At 42.2% G+C, this 24,413-nt stretch overlaps 2 protein-coding genes across 2 annotated transcripts; one reads left to right on the top strand and one right to left on the bottom strand.

Annotated features, from left to right (window-relative positions):
* Positions 1-124: 124 nt before the first annotated feature.
* On the bottom strand, positions 125-13,721 carry zufsp (zinc finger containing ubiquitin peptidase 1). Its single transcript, XM_080425538.1, has 12 exons — positions 13,618-13,721; positions 11,644-12,206; positions 11,404-11,505; positions 11,184-11,243; positions 10,267-10,377; positions 10,037-10,146; positions 7,504-7,672; positions 6,779-6,967; positions 3,895-4,060; positions 2,410-2,573; positions 542-762; positions 125-269 (listed from the first exon to the last, which is right to left on the bottom strand). Exons 2-12 carry the CDS (start codon positions 12,194-12,196, stop codon positions 222-224), a joined length of 1,893 nt encoding a protein of 630 aa, XP_080281664.1. The 5' UTR covers positions 12,197-12,206; positions 13,618-13,721; the 3' UTR covers positions 125-221.
* A 530-nt stretch (positions 13,722-14,251) lies between these two features.
* Positions 14,252-24,273, top strand: kpna5 (karyopherin alpha 5 (importin alpha 6)). Its single transcript, XM_080425570.1, has 14 exons — positions 14,252-14,339; positions 15,245-15,378; positions 16,256-16,357; positions 16,620-16,719; positions 17,725-17,819; positions 18,113-18,244; positions 18,835-18,923; positions 19,030-19,129; positions 19,378-19,541; positions 19,636-19,714; positions 20,336-20,461; positions 20,562-20,689; positions 21,128-21,306; positions 21,897-24,273. Exons 1-14 carry the CDS (start codon positions 14,336-14,338, stop codon positions 22,082-22,084), a joined length of 1,620 nt encoding a protein of 539 aa, XP_080281696.1. The 5' UTR covers positions 14,252-14,335; the 3' UTR covers positions 22,085-24,273.
* The last annotated feature ends 140 nt before the right edge of the window (positions 24,274-24,413 follow it).

Below are 24,413 nucleotides of genomic sequence, written 5' to 3'. Positions count from 1 at the left end.
CATCTACATCTGAAACCCAGTTGTCTTAAGCCTACTCTTCTCCTTCTCGCATCATATTAACCACACCAACAATTTCACAGCTTTACACAACATACAATAATTACACACACACAATCATTTTAAAAATAGTTAAAACATAATTTATTGAATCAAAATATTACTGAGCAAAAAAAATAAAATTACATTCACAGTGAAAATTAAAGGACATCTGCATTCCAGTTTCAAGGAATCCTTTCAGCTCGCAATGTTCTCGAGTTCGAGATGCAAATCTTAAAAACAACAAAACAAAAAACAAATATTGTTAATCCCCATATATTCAGTTAACCAATCACTTACACTTATAAATAATCAAATGACTGGCCTTAAAATTTGAATTCAAGCATTTAAAATTGACATGCCATTGGCCAGCATCAACTGAAATGAACCCAACCCCAGTGGGTTCAGCACATTTTTCTATCAAGTCTGGAAATTCCCAAATACCCAAAAGCAAATTATCCTCAAGATACCATTCTTTTAAACAAATGTAATGTTTTTTTCTCACCCGTTTTTCCTCAGGTGACAATCTGCCCTTTACTGCCACCACCTGGTATTGTTTGTGCTTCAGGTTGTTGGGAAACTTTCTGATGCGGCGAACGGCTGTGGTCGCGCTGTCTCTACTGAGAAGCTTCCTGGCTTCTGCAGGTGAACAGCCGGGGTCAAGGAGCAGCAGACACAGACTCCCATTCCTCTTCTGTTCCACTCCCACGATGGACCGGCTGTGACCTGGTCAGCATGGAGGACATACAGTATCCTTAAAAGGTAGCTCTCCACCAAACCCACGCACACCGCACAAAATAGAAAATGACAGATGCTTTCCCGGCCCGAATGGGCCAAAGACTGAATATCTTGACATCATCATCATTATTATCATCTTAACCCATTAACTGCCAGAGGTATTTTCATATTTTTTTAGCCAGTGCCAGAGTTTTTCATTGAAAAAAAAAAAGTACTCAGGAGCCGAAATACAGACTTTTTAAGTTTTAAGTTAACAAGGAAGTGGATAGGAGTTTTTTTTTTATTTTTTACTTCATGTAGATCTACGCGATTGGCACGTGGCGGCTTTAAATCGGTTCGCTTAGATCTACGTGATTGGCAGTGAAATAGTTAATCATCACCTTAATTTTCATCATCATCATGTCTCACTACATTGTGTCAGACCAACACTGACCTTCCCTGGCAACACGGTATGACCCGTGTAAATGCAGGGAAAGAGTGTGTCAGCGAAAGTGTGTGTGAAGGTGTGTAGGTGAGTATCAGAATCAGAGAATGACAGCTTTCCTTTTTTTAACGATCTAATTGCACCATCTTCTTCTTGTAATATAATAATGTGTAGAAGTAATAAATAACAACAATAAATAATGTAAAGTTATTTTTATTAGTTGATAATTATTTCCATAAATGCAATATTTTATACAAAGCAGCCGAAGTCAGTGCACTCCACATGACTATCGGTTTCTAACCATATCTTTAACTTAATGTAGTTCATGAATAGTAGCTGTAGCATACTATTTATTTGCATCTTCTATTCAAACTAAAACGTGTTAATTGACCAGTACCTATCTGTCATTTGTCTAGGACCATGCATATTTATTTATTTTGATACTTGAATGTGGTGCTAACACTATCTGTCTTTTGTCCAGGAACAACAGTACCTTTATTATCATTTCAAATCGCAATACGCATGCATGCATGTCTAGTGAAAAACTCTACCGCACAGCTGTCTGTCTATCTGATGGTCTGTCTGTCGCAGGAGGAACAGCCCGCCCGTCCTGTGTGCGGTGTGCGTGGGTATGAACGAAATCGTGAACGTAACAGTTTCAAGAAGTGAACGGGTTTGTTCACAGCAAAGAACTAGTTCTTATGAACGAATCGATCATGACTGACCCATCACTACTACAGATTACTACAGACTGGCCGTTGAATGAAGCCAGGAGATCAGTCGGTTGGAAGGTGCGAAAAAAAGTTGCTGAATGCACCCGAGAGCAGACACCGACAGACGAAAAATAGCCTATGGCTTGATGTCTTTTTCAACAACAAGCCCGCTGCTATCCGATAGTCGAAAGCTGACCAAGCTTGCTCAGTCGGCTTTCGACGCTTCCCTACAACCCGACACGGTACCCACCGCCGCCCATTCAACAGCAGATTTTCGGCAACAGACGCTTTCCTACACTTACCACTGCCGACGTCGGTGCGGTGGAGAGCTACCTTTACATGCTACAGACAATAAGACTTCTCATCATTTCTGAAGACTGACATAAAACACTTATAACCAACATTGGCTGAAGCCATTTTGGTATAAAGTATAATATATACATAAACATTAGGGCCATTTTTAACCATAACATAAATATAGGACGATAAGTACGGTACCTTGGTGCTGCAGGTACAGAGGTGGTTGAGAGGTCTGTACAACGCGGGGAGGTAATCTGGTGCCCCTGCTAGCAGACATGGAAAAGTACTGCTTCACCCACTCAAAGAGCCTGGGATGGGTGTCTGCAGGGCCAGTGGGCTGGTGGAAGTCTATGATGGTGGCCCTGTGAACAACAACACGCATATGAAATTGTATATTTCTGGACTGAGAAAAACTGAGCAGTGTGTTTTTATGCATGTCTTTTAGTTTAATTCGCTGACCCACTTACCACACGATACCCCTTCTCTACCACAGCATGCTTCTAAGCCCTATACAATTCATTGACTGGAGTTTCCCAGAGGTCTATTCTAGGCCCCCTCATTTTCCCCGATAAGCCAAATCTCTTCGGCGAAAACAGCCGATCTACAAGCTTACAATGTGCCGCGACGCATTTGATTTATTTGATTTGCACAACAGTTTATATATACACATGATATGTTAGTTCTTTCCATGGGAAAGTTAGTTAGTTGTTGTGTCGGTGAGGTAAGAAACCCTAGGGGGGCTTATGCGAGAACCTCACCGTTTTACATTAGGTACAATTTGAATTATTTAATATTAAAAACAAAAAAGATATAAAAACATATGATAAACAAACAATGCTTTGGACAAAGCAAAGACATGATGCTACTATATAGTCATGTGAAATAAGAAGTAAAAAAGAGATTTAGAAAATCCATACGTGACAATATTATGGATGCCTATCATCTAGTTACCCACTCGGATAATCAATTTACGTATTAGGTTTCTTTTGTAGGTAGGTAGGGAGGATGTGGTAGCTACTAATTTAGATGTAAATGGGCATTCCATAGTGAAACACCTTTATATTTGATGGTGATCTGCCCCCTGGTGGTGGCACATAGTGGGACATGTAATTGATTCGCTTGCCTGGTTGGGTGAGAATGAAAGCTGGAATTTGGCTGGAAGTACTGTTTTAAATAATCTGGGAGATGGATACTCTGGTATTTTGTCTTGTAGGTGAAAATACATGTTTGGAGGACATTTATATTAAAAGGTAGTTAGTATATTGAGTGTTGAAAATAGAAGTGAAGACGCCTCCCGTGGACTAGAATTTGTAGCTATTCTGACACACTTCTTTTGTAGTATATATAATTTATGGAGGTAAGAAGAATAGGTACTAGCCCACACAATATTACAGTAGGTTAGGAAAGGATATACTATAGGCTGTAGTATAAGGTTGTTAAACAGGCTCTATTTAGAAATTGGCAGATGTTTCGGATAATCACCACCGATTTTGAGACTCTCTTTGTGACCTGGTCGATGTGTTCTTTCCAGCAGTATTTCTCGTCAACCATTATTCCCAAAAATGGGGTGGAGGCTACTCTACTTATTTAATTTCTCAGGGTTCACAATGTGCCGCGACGCATTGTGAGCTTGTAGAAGTCTAAAGTGAAGTGAGTACATTGCAATATCTGAGCCAGTCTGACCTGACTCCCAGGGAGGCGAGGACAGCGTAGATCTCAGTGGCTCCGACCCAGGCTCTCGTTCCCTGCAGCCGCTGGTTGAAGTGGGACGCACCTTGTGGATCCAGGCCCTCCCGCCACGCCCCCTCGATCAGAGTCTGTACCCGAGGGATGCTGGGAACAGCCTTTTCTGGAGAATGAGACGACAAGCAAATGGGAAGAATTCAGTGATGAGTTGCTAAATTGAATCATACAGGAATGAAAGGCCACTGCAGTCAGTCAGGTGAAGAGAAATCACCTTGTTAGAGAGGCTGGCATCTTGGTTGGACAGTAGACAATGTTCCAGGTTTTTTTGACCTTCCAAATATGAGTTTAGTTTTATTATGAGTTAGTTAGCAGCCATTATACTGTTCGTCTATCAGAAGACCACCTCTGCTCTGGTGCCATGTGTTGGCGCATGTAATTGGCTATTTTGGCATTTCTGTGCAACACCATTGTACGACAAAAGTATAAAATAGGGCTTAAGTGGTTAATTAGACCAGAGGTTTTCAGGGCACTCGGGTGGCACAGCGGTCAAGTCCCTGCCCCAGGATGTGGGTTGTGGGTTCGAATCCACCGTGGTGCAACCAACCGGTTTTGCCCGGTGTCTATGTGAACACAATTGACCCGTGTTCGGGGGAGGGAAGCTGGGCGGGGAGGGTGATATTGGTCATTGCACGTACTCCTACGGGCTGGGGCGGCACTAGCCTGGGACCAGACGAATCTGCGAGTGCAAAAAAAAATTGCACTCTGCGATTTGGGTCTGGCACCGCTCCATTGAGAATCCATTTCCTGCTCCAGAAGACGTGAGTGACCAATCAGGGCCCAGTATTCGAATATGGGAGACTGTAATTGGTAGTTGGTTGTAGGTCTAACCAATTGCGTCGAGGGCCATTGTTTTGATCCCGCCCCTTGGGAAAAAAAACGTCCTCATGGAAGCACCAGACTCATATCCACGCAGTGATATAGTCTGGCTACGCGAGGCTAGGGCGGCACCTGTCAGCGGGGAGTGTTGGAGCGGGAGGAGTAGGACGAAGGCTCTAGGTCCTCCCGGTGGAGGCTCCTCACTGGCAGGTGAGTCAGTAGGATACAACAGCATGGCAACACAGATATGTGTGTGGGGAGGAATTAATTGACAGCCCTACAAAAGCTAGACAACCACACAACTGTAAGAATCGTTAGTTGTGATGACTCCAGACTGAAAGACAGAGTCGTACACACTGCCAATCCTTGTGCACATGATAGACTTATGAGCTGGGGGGAAATAGAGCTGGAGGAGTTTTCTGACCACCCTGACCCCCCACACAAGGTAATATAACACAAAGCCAGATAGAGGCATTTCCACTGGTGTTGTATCCAAATTCACACCCAAGGCCGTCTGCTGACGCTTTACAAGAACTCCATGACGCATACTATGACACAGTCCAAGTTCAACGCACCTGGAGGCCTGACGAGTTAAATGACATTGTGAAGTTACTCCCAAATCCGACCGAAAATGTCGAACGCTGGTGTACACCTGTGTTGGACTTGACCCATTAAGACCTGGAACGCATCTTTGTCACTTTAGATTTCTTTGGCTATTCAAAAATACAAAAATAGCAGATATACAAGCTCATAGCGCGGCACCGAGTGCCGTGCATTGAGCTATTTTTGAAAAATCTTGAAAACTAGTTTCTTTTTTCTTTTTTTTTAAAAACGGTTTTAGATTTTTTTTAAGAATGGCCTCTTAATAGAAATGTATCAGCCATCCGCAAAAGAGTTGGAATCAGTGTTTCGCAAAGTTTTCAAACTGAAATGGCCACACCTGAAAAGGTTTGATGTAAATGGACTAAGCCACTAAGGAATAACATTGTCGCTGGACAGTTACAGAACGAAGGTGGCCTCTTTTCCAGAAGGGAGGCTTACCCAGTCCGTACAGATTGGAAAAAAATCCATTGCATTAAGCAGATCCATGATGAAAGCTCCGACAGTTACAGAACTAGGATGGAGACGTGTTTCAACAGACACGCTGGCCTGACCCATGACAATGCAGCATACGACCACCTATTAAAGACGGCTTTGATTCATGGGTTGCTGCCATCCATTCATGACCAAGTCATCATGTCGAGCATAGGCTGGGAGACAATCGAGTTGGACATTGTCTGGTCACACGCGAAACACGCAGAACGACATTTGACGGCACAAGAAGAGACTGAATGCCCCGCTGGGTTCTCCTATGGTCTTGTGTTTTTTTGTGTATTCCACCATTTCCCTCCCCATTGCAGAATTTAAGCAACGGCAGTAGAAACGTTTTGGTCTTTTTACGCCTTTATTCTAGAGAGGGATAGGGAAAGTAGGCTGACAGGAAATGGGGAGAGAGATGGGGGGGGGGGGGGGGTGACACGCAGCAAAGGTCGTTGGGAACAGGAGTCGAACCTGCGACACGCTGTCAGGCTGGCATTGCAGCCTAGGGTGCCTGGACCGTCACCAGTGTTGCAATGCTGAATTGGAACGTGGTTGCACTCTATTTTAAAGACGTGACGCGCACGTCGCTTAACACCTACACTACAGGTCACACAATGGACAATTGTGCATGCATCTAGGCTCATTCCTATGTTAATTCCCTGGTGTGAGTCGGGAGCCTTTGTAAACTTTGTTGAGGTGTGAATTTAAAGTCGTTTTAAATCTATGCGTGTGCCTGCGCGTGCCCCTGGTCAAATAGGTTCCTGCACGGCGTGCAGTGAGCATTGCACCCCTGACCGTCACGGGCCGGCAGAAGAAACTTTTAACATGATTTAATGTAAGTCGCAGCCCTAGCACATACTGTAGCTAACAGAAATCTAAATGTCAAGATCCAATTTTGAGCGCCACATTGTACAAGCGTTCATACCTGGCAGACAGTCAGCAAATGTGTCTATTCTGTGTAGAGAGGATAGAAGCATCTGGAAGTTGCGGTAACCACAGCCCCAGCCTTTGTCCCCCTCCGAGGAGCAGAAGTGGTCTGTCTCAGCACTCAGCCACACATGGGCGCAGTCTCTGGCCTCCCTCTGGTAGTACTCAGATAAGGCACCAAGCATACCTACACAACACAGGAATTACACATAACGTGGGAAGAATTAGGTTCTTCTTAACCATGGTGTCCCTATTCTGGGGGCGAACGTTTGGCAAAAAATAGCAGATCTACAAGCTCAAAACATGTCACAATGTGAGTGATGCATTGTGAGCTTGTAGATCTGCTATTTCGCAAGGAGATTTGGTGGAGGGAAATGCTAGCGGACCTAGTGTAGAGCCCTGGGGTACCTCGGGCCACTACTAAGTACTATAAGTGTTAAAGTGATTAGTCAACAGAGGGAAAGATCATGCGAGTGTGTGAACAAGAAACAATTCAATTCATATTTTATAGTAATGTGGCTCTTTTTGACTACAAGAACTAAGCGCCACATGCCGTGCCGAGCAACGTATTTCACAGGTTCTGGATTCGTGTCCATACGCTACAGCTCGATTTCAGATACTGTAAGGTTCTCAGAACCTAATGTTGACCCTGCAGCTCAGGAGGTTGTATTAACCTGAGCTAACATGCTGGAACAATCTGAATCACAACACCCACACACTGACCCTGAGTTCTGGTTCTGCCATCATCAACCCCAGAGGCCAAAGCCTCCATCATATCAGCCCTGCTGTTGTGGAAGTCGGCCGGGGCCATGAGTCCTCTGGACACAGCCTTCTCCATGGTCTGCTCCATCTGCTTGCGATAGCCCCCGCTGCCATCCAATCCAAACTGCTTCTGCACACACCATACAAAAAAACACACTGAAATCAGAGCCTTGTGAAAGCACGTTGTAAGAGACATATATATGACTGTTGTTTCTTATTTGATGACGTCACCGCAGGGCTTGGTCAAAGCCAAGGTTGCCTAGGTATTTAACCCATTAAGGCCTGAGGTTCCGAGGTTTCTACAAAATGTCTTCCAAATCCCAACAGTTTTTTGAAAAAACATATGTTGCTACGTCAGTGGTTCTCAAACTTTTTCATGTCAAGGACCCCAAAATGTATGTGTATTTGGCCGCGGACCCCCATCTTAAAATATGTTGTTCCAGGGAGCCCCAGAAGCAAAGATTTGAGTTACAAATGTTCCCTTTAAAAAAGCATTTTCACGATTTTTCAAAAATAGCAGATCTACAAGCTCGTAGCGCGGCACTCGGTGCCGCGCTACGAGCTTGTAGATCTGCTATTTTTGAATAGCCAAAGTATAAAATAATGCTTTTTTAGCTCAAATCTAAAAATGACACAGATGCGTTCCAGGTCTTAATGGGGAAACAAGGTCCCTAATCAAGCGCAGGTGTTGCCAGTGGCAGAGGCACACAGTTTTTTGACTGTGTCCATGAGGGCTGGGGATATGTATGCGTTGACTGTTTATTTGCCTTATTTATTTATTTGTATGCTGAAGTGACGGACAAGTGACAGAGAATAAATATATTTTTTGTTGAACTCAATGGACACGTTCTGGACATCAGTTTGTATTGAGCAAACATCTGAACTTTAATCCCTGGCCGTCGGCAACCAGTAGTGCCAGAAGTATAGGAATTTTGACACTACACACGTCATTATGAGTGAGAACTTTCTTAAGCTAAATGAGGATAAAACAGAAGTTCTCATAATTGGCTCCAGTGAGCAGAGAGAATCAATAACAAGTAGACTTGGTAACCTGGCTGTAGAAAGTAACACCACAGTAAAGAACCTGGGGGTTATTATCGATTCTGAATTGAATTTTAATACACACATTAATCATGTCACCAAGATTGCTTTCTTTCATCTTAGAAATATTGCGCGAATTAGAGACCATCTGTCGTTAGACGATGCAAAAACGCTGATCCACGCTTTTGTTTTCTCTCGGCTTGATTACTGCAACGCACTCTACTCTGGCCTGCCAAAGAAAACAACTGACAGATTACAACTTGTTCAAAATGCGGCAGCCAGAATTTTAACTAAAACTAGGATGAGAGAACATATCACTCCAGTTCTAGCTTCACTACACTGGCTCCCGGTTGTTTTTAGGATTGATTTTAAAATTATTTTAATAGTTTATAAAGCTCTAAATGGTCTGGCACCTTCCTACCTCTCTGACTGCCTAGAGAGATATGTTCCAAACCGGGCCCTCAGGTCTTCAAGTGCTGACCTGCTCGAGGTGCCTACAATGACATATAAAAAATACGGTGAAGCAGCATTCTGCTTTTACGGACCGACAGTGTGGAATAAACTCCCATTACACTTAAGACAGGCAGCCTCTGTCGATAGCTTTAAAGCACAGCTCAAGACCTATTACTTCACTCTTGCTTTTAGCTGATTCTTTGGTTGATTTTTAATTCCTCACTGTATTGCCTATTTTAATGTTGTTTTATGCCTTTGCTTTTATTTTATTTTATTTTATTTTTGTTTGCTTTATTGTTAAATTGGTTCTAACTGTAATTGTATTCTTGCTCTGTAAAGCACTTTGAGCTGCATTTCATGTCATGAAAGGTGCTATACAAATAAAGTTTATTATTATTATTATTATTATTATTATTATTAGAAATGTTAGATACCCACATGTACATCACATGCGTAGTAAGACGAGAGAGAGAGACCATATAATCATGCCTGTGCACACAACAACAGGAGACCATGTGAGACAGCACGCTGTACATATGTAATATAAGGTCACGGGTGTAATATATCTTATTACACTCACTTAGTTCTGACCTCACATTATGTGACTAAATGTTAACCAGCATCAGTTTGCAACAGCCCAACATGAATTATAATGAAGTTGTCTAATCTATTAGCTTTGAACACATTAGTTTGTTTAAATACATATTTGATCACACAGAATCCCAAACTGATGTCCAGCCAGCACAAAAGAAATATCCCAATTGGGCCCCAATGAGTTATCCCACTCACAAATGAGGATCTGGTCCCTGATTTGGATGTCATTAAAGATGGAAAAAACGAATACTTTTTTTTAAAACTATCGTTTTTGGGCTATCTTCTATTTTAATTGGAGGACGAACTTAGTATATGGAGCTACATGGTCAAGTATGGTTAAGTTCTGATCACGCTAATATGGTGCTGATGCCAGACGATGAGACCAAAGCAGCTGCATGATCCAGACCTGCAGCTTCTTGAACTCTACTGCCTCCTGTTTGGTCTCCTGCTCCCTTCTCCTCTGGTCCTCCGCCTCCTGCAGTTGTCTGGCCAGCTTCAGATCTGAGCTCGGACTCACTAGTGTAACCCAAAAAAAAAAGAAGTCTCAGAATATCATAAGTTGACAGACAGTAACACAGGGAGGGAACAGACATTTCCATAATGGGACCTGAGTGAATTGACTCAACAGACCCATACCTGGACAGGTTGTGGCCGTGCCGTACTCTAAGTGCAGCTCCACGTGCTCTTGCAGTGAGGAGCTGTCTGAACAAACTAAACAACACATGGGACACTCATAGCTCTTCTCACCTGTGAAGCAAATTGGGAAATTATGTCAAGTTACTGATATTACATACGGTATTTAATTCCAACCAGGTGTGTGCCTGTAAAAATACAATTCTGACCACACCACAGCACTGAGACATCTCTTGTTAAGGTCTTCAATTAGTTCCACTTCCAAAATTTCAGGCATAGATTTAGTATTTCACTGCATTCGACACACAACAATTATGTCACCATAATTATACAGACAACACAAAAATATAATATACATAAAACATATATCCAGGGGACTACGATTCCACTAGTACAAGCACTAAGTAAATGCATTGAACAAAGCAATGATTGGAAGTGCCACAATTAAACAAAGAACAAATAATTGTTTTTGGTGGCATGGAAGAACAATTAAAAAGTCAGTGCACAGCTTCAATCGGTATTAATGTAAAAGAAAAACACAAACCAAGCAAGAAATCTTTGTGTAGGAAGTCATGAACTCAGACCTGAATTTCAACAGCCACATTAAGACAATTACAAAGTCAGCCTACTATCACCTTAAGAATATATCAAGGATTTAGATTTCTAAAAACTTTCCATGCATTAATATTCGGTAGACTTGACTATTGTATAAACTTGTATTGCCCTCAACAGCTAGCAAAAATGTGGTTGTTGAAAAGACAGTTTTGTCACTGTTGTATTTCATGGGCTAGCTTTGACTGGGCTTGTATGAATAAGGTGAAGGCGTTCAGACGCTTCAATGTAGATGTCAAGCACAGATTAAAATCCTTTAGATTATGCATTCTTAGCTGAAATTTGTATTATCAAACCAACAGACAAACCTGAGAAATTGTGTGATGATGGTGGCAGTGTAGCTGACGAAGAGGCCCCTACGGCCGCACCTGACAACAAAGATCGGTTATGTTCAGATAGCGTAATGCACAAACCATGTACTTTGATATTTCATCTTATAGCAGTCTGCTGAGCTTGCTAGGACGCTGCTGACCGTGTGAATAGAACGGTCTCTTGAGGGTGGTGTGGTAATAAAGATCCAAAACCCACCTTCAGCTATGTTCTGCTCCTGGAGATGCAACTCGACATGCTCCTGTAGCATGAAACAGTTATTGTAGACCTGTGAACACATGGGGCATGGGAACTGCTTCTCTGTAACATATACAACAAAGTATCGTCATGTAGAGAATTACAGATTATGAAGAGAATGACTCAAAACAACAATGAATATGAATAAGATAATCAGTTTCTTTCATGTGACAACAAATCCACCATGGGCCAATGATCCACCTTTTCTTGGAGAGGACAGACGTTTCTGCTTGGCTTTGGAGTGCTCCGAGTGTCTGACCTTTTCTGTGCCCTGAGCTGTTCTAGTACTCTTTGTACTCACAGCTGGAGGGCTAAGAGTTACTGTCCGTGCAGTTAACGAACCCTCACCAACGGGTGAGGTTCCCGCTACATCGTTACTCTGTTGCGCAATTGTGCCATGGCGGGAAGCGTCAGGGGACACACTGCTTTTGGCCACGTAACAACTGTCCCCAGATGAGTGTGAAGGGGCCGTCTCACGTTCAGGGCGCCGGGACACATCTCTGACGTGCTTCTTAGGCTTATCGTTTGTTCCTGTGGGAGAACGGCAGCCGTGTGTGAAATGAGCCGACGCTTGTGCCGCGTCGCGCTTCTCTGGGTGTGCGGTGTCCATGTGGAAGTTCAACTCATCATACGAGACCCCAGATAGAGAACAGAGCGGGCAGCTCATCTCGTTCTCAAGGTGGCTCAGCAGGAGGTGTGTCTTCATGTCTTCCTCAAACACTAGCTCCTCACCGCAGATCTCACAGGTCAGCATGGTTGGTCTTCTAGGGAGACAAGATACAGAGACGGTGATACATTGAGAAAACAGTGAAGGAAGGCATCAGTTGGCACAGTTTACATAAACCTCAACACCCTTTACCCAAATTGCTTTATTTTTAGGGTATCATGTGTTTTGGCCTTATTCAAAAATGTACCTGAAAAATGTTGTCAACATTATCTAAAACTCACTGTACCGTTAAAAGCCCTCTTCATAAATTCGAGTTTGAAAGGCACAGCACCCACTCATATGACCATCTGAATAATATAGAATCACGATGCCATGGTATAAGCTTGGTAGTACACCTTGGTATATGTAGCTATGCTCTGATCTCTGCTTTAGCTAAAGAACTAGAACTACCATTTTCAACATGAAAGTAGGTCTGCCTGAGCAACTGAAAGCCTTTCACTTTAGTGAACCATTATAATGTTGTAGTTTAGTTGAAGTAGCGCTGGCTTCCAGCAGCCTCTTTGTTATGTTCTGTGTATATGGGGTTGAACTAGCTGTAGTATACAACCCTCGTAGACGTATTTATGATTCTGACGTTTTCAATCTACGAGAGTTGTAGGGTGCACTTCCTATAGTGCTTTGGACTTTCTGCACTATGCCCCGTAGACACTCCAAACATTGTACAAAATGAAAATAAAGGCGCTTACCGCCGAGCCCCAAATGTTAACTACTTCTACGGGGTAGTAGTGTAATGTAATAATCCATATCTTTCAATAAAGAAGTGTTTTAATGCCGTCTGTGGCCGAACGCCATTTTTTCACCCTCGTTTACTTCCTGTTTACATTTAGTGTAATTCCGGGTTCCACCGGATGCGCCCCCTCACTCACGTCACTACCGCCCATTGGGAACTTCCGACATAATCGGCCACAGACGGCATTAAAACACTTCTTTATTGAAAGATATGGATTATTACATTACACTACTACCCCGTAGAAGTAGTTAACATTTGGGGCTCGGCGGTAAGCGCCTTTATTTTCATTTTGTACAATGTTTGGAGTGTCTACGGGGCATAGTGCAGAAAGTCCAAAGCACTATAGGAAGTGCACCCTACAACTCTCGTAGATTGAAAACGTCAGAATCATAAATACGTCTACGAGGGTTGTATACTACAGCTAGGGTTGAACATGCTATCAAATACAATGTCTGTAAAGCATTGCGTTTTAATCTGTAGACTAGGGTGTGTAAATCCAAAGAGGACAATGTCCTCCTGACTTTGTCTCAGAATGCTAATCAAATTGCAGAATCTGAATCAATTTCACATGTCAAATGAAATCAGTCATGTCAAATGCATGTATTTACATGCATCTATGATAGACTATCAAGACTATCATTGATAGTCTTGATCGAGGCCTAGTAGATCTGTATGCAGGTAGAATGTATGCAGGTCACTCAGTAGACTGTGTGCTCACCCTGTTTCTTCAGAGAAGTCTTGTTGTAGGTCTTTTTTTCAGCTAAAACCTAAAATGAACTATTACATAAAAACAAAACACTGGAGGGGTCGGTCGCAGCTGAATGACGTCAAATGCCACACAGTGTTGCCAGATTTTATGAAAGAAACAAGCTGACGGGTCTACGAAAACAAGCTCAAAAGATCACGATTAACCGAATATTTGAAAATAGCCGATTTACAAGCTCACGTCGCGTTGTGAGCTTATAGATCTGCTGTTTTCAAAAGAATCTTGGAAAGAAAAGTGAAACATTTGGAATGTTTTTAAACATTTTAACTGCACAAATCCGGGGGTCCCTGGCACAAAGTATTTTCAGATGGGGGTCCGTGGACAAAAACACATTAATTTGGGGGTCCTTGACATGTAAAATGTTTGAAAGGCACTGGTCTAAAAACAATATTTAGGAAACAAGCCCAAATAAGCAACCACTAATATACAAGCAACAGAAAAACAAGCCCATTAAGTCGCTTATAATACGCAGACATGGCAACGCTGCTGCCGGATGTAACGTCACGTCAGTCACCGGTTGTTATTGCGAGGTGCATCCTGGGAAATAGAGTTCAAGCGGACGGACGGCCATATCTATCTGCTCTGAGCAAAGGAAAGGAAGGAAGGAAACAGAGAGAAGCTACACCTGATAAACAATCATAAGTTCGCGGATAAATAACCATCATATTAAATGGGTGAGAAACACGCAGCTTTCGTGATCATTCGCTGAAAATGTTGTACTTTAAGCCCTTAATCTTTTAGTAATATGACGTTATATGTCGTCCTGTGGGTCTGGCGGTGATGTGCTAGCTAAACGTAGAGCTTGTGTGTTTTAAGCTAAGTTAGCTTAGCATCTCTAGGATTAGCTATGCTTGTCCGTCTGTGTGGTTGTGTGTGTGTGTGTGTATTCTCACAAGTGGATATAGTGTACAGTATTATGGTGCAGTGTATATATATATATAAGGTTGTTTGTGAGTAACTACTTCGATGGTTTGCATTCCAAGGTTTAGCATTAGCTGAGCTACTGTTGGCTAAACGCTAACGTAAGTCGTGACTAGGTATAGCAGCTAACTAGCTGTTGTACCAGGCCCTGCATACAGACTAGACTAGAGCAGTGGTCTTCAACAGAGGGGGTCCTCAGAGTTACTACAGGGGGGCCGCCAAATCTTTGTGTGATATGATTTTTTTTTGTTTTACGTTAACCACCCCTAGCATCCCTATTCCGAGGAGAACTTTAGCCAACAATAGCAGATCTACAAGCTCAGCTTGCAGATCTGCTATTGTTGGCTAAGAGGTATAGGCGTAGAGGAGGGGGGAATTCAGACTAAGTAAAACAAACAACACTTTAATCTGAAACACAATCTTATACAATATCTCTCAGCTAGGGGGTCCTTGGCCTGAAAAACGTTGAAGATCCCTGGACTAGAGGAGGCTTTACCTCCCCAGTGAAGGAAAAACTGTACTCATGTTTTACTTAAGTAAAAGTATCAATACTGCATTGTAGAAATACTCTGTTACTAGTACAAGTCCGGTATTCAAAATGTAGTCTTGTAAAAGTACAAAAGTCCAGTCCTGATTGTGCTTTTCTTCATACTTACAGACACAATGGCGAGTCCAGGGAAGGAAGAAGGAAGGATGAAGAGCTATAAGAACAAAGCACTGAATCCTCAGGAGATGCGCCGTAGGAGAGAGGAAGAAGGAGTTCAACTACGCAAACAGAAGAGAGAAGAGCAGGTAAAATGGTGTACAGTAACACTGTCTGTAGTTTTTCATTTACTAGTTAAAAGTAAGGATTTGACTAAAATGAAATTGTTTTATTGCCCTGGAGAAGGATTACAAAGAGGTGGGCCCTGAGAGTGTTGGAGAGGAGGATGAAGGAGAAGAGCGCTAAAAGGCCACCCTTGATACACTATTTTCAGTTTTGCATTAACTTTTTCAGTCTTTAACCCTTTACGACCTGGAGAAGCATCTGTGTCATTTTTTGGTTTGAGCTAAAAAGCATTATTATACACTTTGGCTATTCAAAAATGTCTACGAGCTTGTAGATCTGCTATTTTTGAAAAATTATGAAAATGTGTGGAAATCTTTGAATATATATCGTTTTAAAGCGAGCATTTTTAACTAAAATCTTTGCCTCTGGGGGGTCCCAGGAAGAAAATATTCTGAGATGGGGGTCGGTGGCCAAATACATATCATTTTGGGTGTCCTTGACATGAAAAAGTTTGAGAACCACTGAAATAGTAACATACGTTTTTTTCAAAAAACAGTATGGATTTAGAAGACATTTTGTTGAATCGGCCTCAGGTCTTAATGGGTTAAAGTAACTAAGTGAAGGTTTGATCAGTGGTTGAGTGTTTAAAACCTCTTTGCTACCATCAATGTGTTTTCGACTCTGATACAGATCATGAAGATGACGGAGTAGTCGTCCGAAGTAGTTCAAAATCATTGAACCTATAGGACCACAATAGAAACAAGTCCCCAGGACTTTTTTCGTTTTATCCTTTTAGCCCAAATGTCTGACTGTACCACTACCCTGTGCTGTTTACATTTCTGTCTAAAGTATTCAATCAATCAAAACATGCTCGCATTAACTCTGTCCCTATTCCCATAGCTGTTCAAGAGGAGGAATGTGTGTGTGCCCACAAGTGATGAGTCCATGCTGGAATGTCCTATCCAGGATCCGGATGTCAGCTCAACTGTACCCGTTGCTGGTGTAAGTATTTTCCTTGCCCCGTAATCTGTTTTTAACTGCTGTGCTGTCTTATGGCAACTGAATTTCTGTATAAATGCACCCTTTTCCATTTATGTATTTAGTGGTCCTCTTGTGAATTTGCCCCTTATAGTTAAATAAAATCCAAAATAAATGTGTCACGTGGACATTTTACGTTATTAGTGTTTCTGACAGTAAAAACCTGCATTGCGATCAGAAATTTAAATCAATGTATGTATAATTTGTTTGTGTCACAATTCTACAGGAGCAGGTCATTACCCCAGATATGATTCAGATGATCTTCTCAGATGACCCGGACCAGCAGCTACTTGCCACGCAGAAATTCAGGAAGCTTCTCTCCAAAGGTTTGTAGTATATTATGTTCACCGCCAGTTTGCATTTGTAGCATTAAAGCAAGTTAAAGCTGTGATTTCTGACCACTAGAGGGCAACAAGTGGACAAGACATGGGGTCTTTGGTTTGAGAGTGGTACATTTGCCAACAACCGTTTTTTCCCTCAGAATTCCACGCAGGTGGTAACTGCAATATTTCCCTTTAGTGCCAAGGTTCCCATGTGTTGTGAGCTAAAACTGCTGTTGTGGGTGTGTCAGCAATATTCCTCTGACGATGTGCCTGCTGTACAGACATCAGCTAGGTTTAAAACAGGGGTGGGCAACTTTGTAGATGGTGAGGGCCACAAAATTCACAAAAAGGCATGTAACTAGTGTGGTGATGGTCTGTTGCTTTTACTTTGGCCAAATGGAAATGGCAGTCTTTATAAATATTTAACTTGTAAGTGTAAACATGCGTCACAAGAACAAGTTTGGTATCTGCTGAAAAAAATACATTCATAGATTATCCACTACAATATAACTTTCACATTGGCATGTCCTGGTAGTACGCTGCACTCGTAAGTCGCAAAGTGCCACAGATGGGCTCTGACAGACAGCAGAACGCAAATACTGGGCCGGTACAGCAGTATTGATCATCAGTGCACCTAAGAATTTTATTTGATTCTATGTGTGATCACAAATATTAGTTGTTTCGGCTTTAAAGTAAATCTGATAATATTCCCCCTTCTGTTCTGTGTAACCACTTTTTATAGCGCAGTATAGCTAGTCTACAGTACTCATGAACACATAAGCATGTTTACTGTTTGAAACAAGCTCCACAACTCTGTTATAATGTACTAAAAATATCAGCCACACAAACTGTTGTCATTGTGTGTTTATCAAAGAGCTTGTGTACCATACTGCTTCAGCTTGTACATATACTCCATACTTTCTTATAGGTATAGTCTCTTGTGTGCTTTTGTTCCTCTTTTGTGTTTTACAATGATTGGGAGATAAGTCAATGTCCTCTTCTGTGCAGAACCCAATCCTCCCATCGATGAAGTAATCGCCACGCCTGGTGTCGTGAATTGCTTCGTGGAATTCCTCAAGAGGAGTGATAACTGCACACTTCAGGTGTGGATTTCATTTAATGCATGTATTAAAAGTAACTGTTTTCTTTGTACCTGCACCTGGAGGCTTAAATGCTTGCTCACAATGGTGTCTTGGTGGTGTTCCTATCAGCTGACATGGAAAGCATTCTCTGGCAGGGTCACTGAGTACTTGGTATTGTGAAAAACCTCTTATTCTCACCATGTGACAATAGTGTAAAATGACTCCTGTGTTGTGTGTGTGTGTGTGTGTGTGTGTGTGTGTGTGTGTGTGTGCGTGTGTGTGTGTGTGTGCACATGCATGTGTGACTGCAACAGTTCGAGGCAGCCTGGGCCCTAACTAACATCGCCTCAGGTACCTTCCTGCATACCAAGGTAGTCATTGAAACGGGCGCTGTGCCCATCTTCATCGAACTACTCAACTCGGACTACGAGGACGTCCAGGAACAGGTTGGCACCTTTTTACCTCAGTTAACAGAGCAACAAGGGGTTAGTCTGGAATTGGCAGTCCAGTTGGAACTATCAGGGTGATGTATGCAAAAATACACTTGGCTAGTGCTGTAGGCAATTTGGAACCCAGGGTCTTAGGTGTAGAGATGTACCGATACCATTTTTTCCTTCCCTACACCGATTCGGATTTAAAAAGAATCTAGACCAGTGGTTCTCAAAGTGAGGTCCAGGGACTCTCTGGGTTCCTTGACGGTGTTCCAAATGGACCCTTACAGGTCTGTAACTCTGAGAGTTATGGGGGTCCTTGAAATTAAAAGGTTTGAGAACCACTGATCTAGGAATACATACACATTTTAAAATATATAAAACAGCAGTGCAACATCAACTGAAGCATACTAAATCATTGATTACTGTTGTAAATGACGTATCATCATGTGGTATGGGAATGGCATAGACTGACATACCCACCGATATCAATACCAACATTTTAGGCAGTATTGGGCAGCTCTTCCGATACTGGTATCAGTATGGGAACAACTCATAGTAAAAGTAAGGTGAATGGAGTGTGATGAGTGCTTGGTGTATTTCAGGCTGTGTGGGCGCTGGGGAACATAGCCGGGGACAACGCAGAGTGCAGAGACTACGTGCTCAACTGTGGCATCCTGCCCTCTCTACAACAGTGCGTGTTTTTTCTTCTGTACCGTGCGTTTGTTTGACTCTGCTGAATATACCGATGATGGTAAAATCTGATCTTGATAAGACATTGAATGTTTTTTCATTTTTAGGCTGCTTGCCAAATCCAACCGTCTCACAACAACCAGGAACGCGGTGTGGGCCCTTTCCAACCTGTGCCGGGGAAAGAACCCGCCACCAGAATTCGCAAAGGTCGGTCCAGTTGGCATGAACCAGATCAGGCCATATGTTATTTTGTTCTTACTTATATCGTTTTATTACCAAAAGTGGCTGCCAGAGAAGACATACTGACAGTATACAGTAGAACCATTTTTTGCTCTTAAGCCTGCTTTATACTTAGTCGTAGGACGGTGTTGACTGCCAAAAATGGCAGATCTACAAGCTCGAAAGCACATAGTGAGCTTCTCTATCTCCTCCCCGCCACGCTCGCGCGCTCTCAGGTGTCTCCCTGTCTGAGTGTGCTGTCCAGGCTTCTCTTCAGCAGCGATCCAGACGTGTTGGCGGATGCCTGCTGGGCCTTGTCTTACCTGTCTGATGGCCCCAATGACAAGATCCAGACCGTCATCGACTCCGGTGTGTGCCGCAGACTGGTGGAGCTGCTCATGTAAGGATCCATAATAACACAACATCCTGAGTAGTAGGGTTATGTCATGGTTGGAGACAGTACTACATTGTGCCCGTTTGTTTTTCTATCATAGGCACAGTGACTATAAGGTGGTCTCGCCTGCACTGCGTGCTGTGGGCAACATTGTGACAGGAGATGACATTCAAACACAGGTAGAATCAAGTTTTTGTTTTAACCCATTGAGACCGGGAACGCATCTGTGTGTCATTTTAGATTTTGGCTATATAAACCATAATTTTATACTTTGGCTATTAAAAAATACCAGATATACTCGCTCATAGCTCGGCACTGAGTGCCGCACTATGAGCTTGTAGATCTGCTATTTTTGGAAATAAATCATTTTTAACTCAAGTCTTTGCTGCTGGGGGGTGGGGGGGTCCCCGGAACAACATATTTTGATGGGGGTCGGCGGCCAAAAACATCAATTATTTCATTTTTTCAACTTTTTATGTCAAGGACCACCCAAAATGATATGTATTTGGCCGAGACAAGATTTGAGTTACAAATGTTTGCTTTGACAAAATATTTATTCAAAGATTTGCACACATTTCCACGATTTTTCAGAAATCGCAGATCCTCAAGCTCATAGCGCGGCACTCTATACCGTGCTATGAGCTTGTATATCTGCTATTTTTGAATAGCCAAAGAGATGTAAATATGACACAAATACTTTCCCGGTCTTAATGGGTTAGAATGTTCTCATTGAATGTCTGCTTCTTCTCCTTCTTACCTCGTTCCATGCACTCACTTTCCCCCGGCGTTTGTCATTTCAGGTGATCTTGAACTGTTCAGCACTGCCCTGCTTGCTGCACCTTCTCAGCAGCCCCAAGGAGTCCATCAAAAAGGAGGCTTGCTGGACCGTGTCAAACATCACAGCAGGAAACAGAGCACAGATTCAGGTAAAGGCTGTTTCTGTATTTGGCAACATGCCCAAGCAAGAAGAATGCTGTATGCGTGCGTAAGCTGATGTATTCACCGCTAATCTTTTTCCCCTCACAGACGGTGATCGATGCCAACATCTTCCCGGTACTCATTGACATCCTTCAGAAAGCAGAGTTCCGCACAAGGAAGGAAGCAGCATGGGCTATTACAAATGCCACCTCTGGGGGCACCCCTGTGCAGATTAGGTAATTTGTGAACCCACAATTTATAATTGCATAACAATGTAAGCTATAATTCTACCATTATTCCCCCACAATTGGTAATGGATGTTTTGATAGTTGGGATAAACTGTTCTCTCTAGGTATGTGGTGGCACTAACACCATAACAATATAACCTGTAATTCTACCATTAGTCCCCCACAATTGGTAATGGATGTTTTGATAGTTGGGATAAACTGTTCTCTCTAGGTATGTGGTGGCACTAACACCATAACAATATAACCTGTAATTCTACCATTAGTCCCCCACAATTGGTAATGGATGTTTTGATAGTTGGGATAAACTGTTCTCTCTAGGTATGTGGTGGCACTAACACCATAACAATATAACCTGTAATTCTACCATTAGTCCCCCACAATTGGTAATGGATGTTTTGAAAGAACGATCTGTTCTGGTCCATCTAGGTATCTGGTGTCACTCAACACCATCAAGCCAATGTGTGACTTGCTGACGGTGATGGACTCTAAGATTGTGCAGGTGTCTCTCAATGGTCTTGAGAACATCCTGAGACTTGGAGAGCAGGAGGCCAAGCAGAATGGAAGTGGCATCAACCCCTACTGTGCACTCATCGAGGAGGCTTATGGTAGGAGCAGCTAACCATGTACTGTAGTTGAAGCTTAACATAAGCATTCATCCTGGGTGCATGTCATACATTTTTCAGTCTTACATCTATCCACTCACCCGGCCGATCTCTTATTCAGTTACATTCACTCTAAACTCACTTAGTTACTGATTGGCATTTAAAGACAGTATAGAATTTCTACATTATGTTGTGCATTGTTGCCTACAGAGAAGCATCCGTGATCAGTCTGTGGCAAATACTCAGTTAGGGCTTGTTGATTGAGTGTTTTTATTTATATTTTACTTAATTTGAAGATAAATGCATAAATATATATACAGTATACACACTGTGAAAGATTGTAATTGATTTTATAATTGGCTAGACAGATTAGTCTAATTAAGCACTTATGCCCTATTTTATACTATGTCATACAATGGTGTTGTGTGAAAATAGCTGATCTACAAACACAGCGTGTCACAAGGTTGTGGATCTGCAACTTTTGAAAATCGGATTATTTTATAAAGATAATTTTGAATAATCAATTAAATCGATTAGTTCATTTAACTGTTGCAGCCCTGCTTTCAATGCTTTATCCGTTATTCCCCATTCAGGCCTGGACAAGATAGAGTTCCTGCAAAGCCACGAGAACCAGGAAATCTACCAGAAGGCTTTCGACCTCATCGAACACTACTTTGGCGTCGAGGAGGAAGATGCCAGCCTGGCACCGCAGGTGGATCAGAACCAGGGTCAGTACATCTTCCAGCAGCCGGACGGACCCATGGATGGCTTCCAGCTCTAACCCACACCGACACGACGACGCCCCCAACCACTTCTCCTCCTCATCCAGGAGTCTAACCCTCCCCAGAGGAGTGCCTGCTCATGGCACTGATTAAACCTGCTGTCCTGCAATGTCCTCCTTGTCTCCTTGCCGCTGGGCCTGCTACAGTAGCTTGTCCCTGGGGTTTTCTCTTCTACAAAGACTAGCCACAAAAAAAACCTCTCTGTAGTGAGCACAAGAGAGGAATAGGCAGTCAAAGAGGTTTGTGGATAGAAAAAAAATGTAAGAGCCGCTTTTGGCCTGGGGTGGCTGATTGTCAGTGTTTGAGACTCGCGGGAGCCTGCATGGATTGCTTGGCTTCGCTAGTACCCGTCCCATGTAGACTTGGAGTCTATGCTGTGGGAAAAAACGCTCACGATGGCCGAAGAGTGATTTTTTTTTTTTTAATTTTTTTTTTGCTCCTACAATGCTCTTGATTTCCTGTGATATTTGAATAATGATAAATGATATAAGTATTATTATTTCTATTACAAATCGGGGTCTCAAAATTACCTTCCATAATCCCTTTTTGAATGTGAAACTACCTCTCCAGTCTTCAGACAAGAAAAATAAACCCTATGATACGAACATTGTGAAGCATAAGACTCTCAAGCTATGGATTTTTAAACTGACCAAAAATCCAATCCGTAGCGTCCTGAAGGGGGGTGTCGTGTGACTCATGACTGTTTTCCCTTGTTGGCTCATACCTGCATGAGCCTACACTCACTTACGCTTGCTCCAGAGGTAAGATGTTTGGGATGTATATACAGTGCTACGTCATGGGTGTTCCAGTGTCATATTTAAGTCTGAAGTAGCTACACATCCTCTCTGGGTTATATTTCCTCTCTCCTGTCGATGAAAATGTAGTTTTCTTTTCAGCGACCCGGGGATTGAATCTCTTTATTTATTCTGTGGAAAGGCCTTTTCTGCTCATGGTTTTGAGAGAGTGGGAGGATTCACTTGCTGATTCAGATTATTGTCAACTCGCAAACTTCTCGGCTCTGACTGCAGTGGAGGTGTACTGCTCACCTGTGTGCGTCATTTAACTGTCTATAAGCAAGAGTGAGATTTTTAATTAATGTTACAGGCTAGTGGCTACTAAGCAGTTGTTTTGCTGTTTATTCAAATTGTTCTTTGTTTCAAAGCAGTATCAGGGCAAGACGGGTGCTGCCTATATTGTGTGATGCAGTGTGTTTTAATAGTCTCTTGACATACATTGAAATAGACAGATTGTTTTTCCTGTAGTTTGCTCATCTCACCCAATACTAGCAACGTACACCATAGATATTTTTTTTATTATTTTTTTTAATTTATGTTATCCTTTGTGATACCGTGAATTTGATTTGATGGGAAATGACTATTGAAAAGGAGGGCTTTGTATATTATATATACATATAAGAGAAAGTGTCTAAAGAAAGTATTTAAAGGACTTATATAATGTATCGGTATGGGATGGTGTGATATGCAGCTGTAGTATTTTTATGATCTCCCATTGGCTTTCCTTTACTTGCTGCCAGTTACATGACTTTATTTTCTTTCTTTTTGTTTACTAACTTGACTGGTTTTGAGATGCAAAGAGCCACTGATCCTGTCCTAAAGTGATTTTTTTTTCTTTGTTTTGTTTCCGTTTATCCACACAGACGGCATTCTTTGTTTCTCCCCGGAACAATTGGTAATCTTTATATTTGACATGTTACATTATTAAACAATGTATATGTTGTGTCCATTTTCAGTACAGCAACATAAATTGGTCCAGAATGAGAAATCTATATATTTACGGAAAGTATTTGTAATGCAAAAATTGATGTCAAGCACATTCAATCGTGTATAGTTTTTCTAACATTTCTCATGTTTGTATGATTGTATATCTTTTTTAGGTTTTGGTAGGTTGTATATTTTTTTTCTCCTCCCGTTATGAGATGTATTTTGCTGTGTTTTCAATTGGCTCCAACACAGAACTAGGAAATGCCATGGTAGGGTCCCTGTCCGGTAAGTGAATACTGTATCATGCAGCCATCGAGTGGTCTGTCTCCTAATGTTTAATGGGTCTCAGAGGGCTGGCAGTGAAGCTGGACCAGACCAGGCACATTCTGTCTGAATTATATCGGGATGTTGACTTCATACGTGTTTGGGGAAACGAAAAAAGAATAAATTGTGTTGTTACAAGCCTGCACATTGTATTGCTGACATTCTGTCTTAGTCCCCCCCCCCCCCACTGCATTTGGGTATAACAGAATTGGTATGAATGTATCTAACCACTATACTATCTGTATGTCACTGCTATACAAAGCTTACTGCATGTTTAGCATTT

Source organism: Gymnoscopelus braueri (genome assembly GCF_963280865.1).
Source record: "Gymnoscopelus braueri genome assembly, chromosome: 4".
Classification (NCBI taxonomy): domain Eukaryota; kingdom Metazoa; phylum Chordata; class Actinopteri; order Myctophiformes; family Myctophidae; genus Gymnoscopelus; species Gymnoscopelus braueri.
The sequence above is the reverse complement of the archived record's forward strand: the minus strand, read 5'-3'. Positions and strand labels throughout refer to the sequence as shown.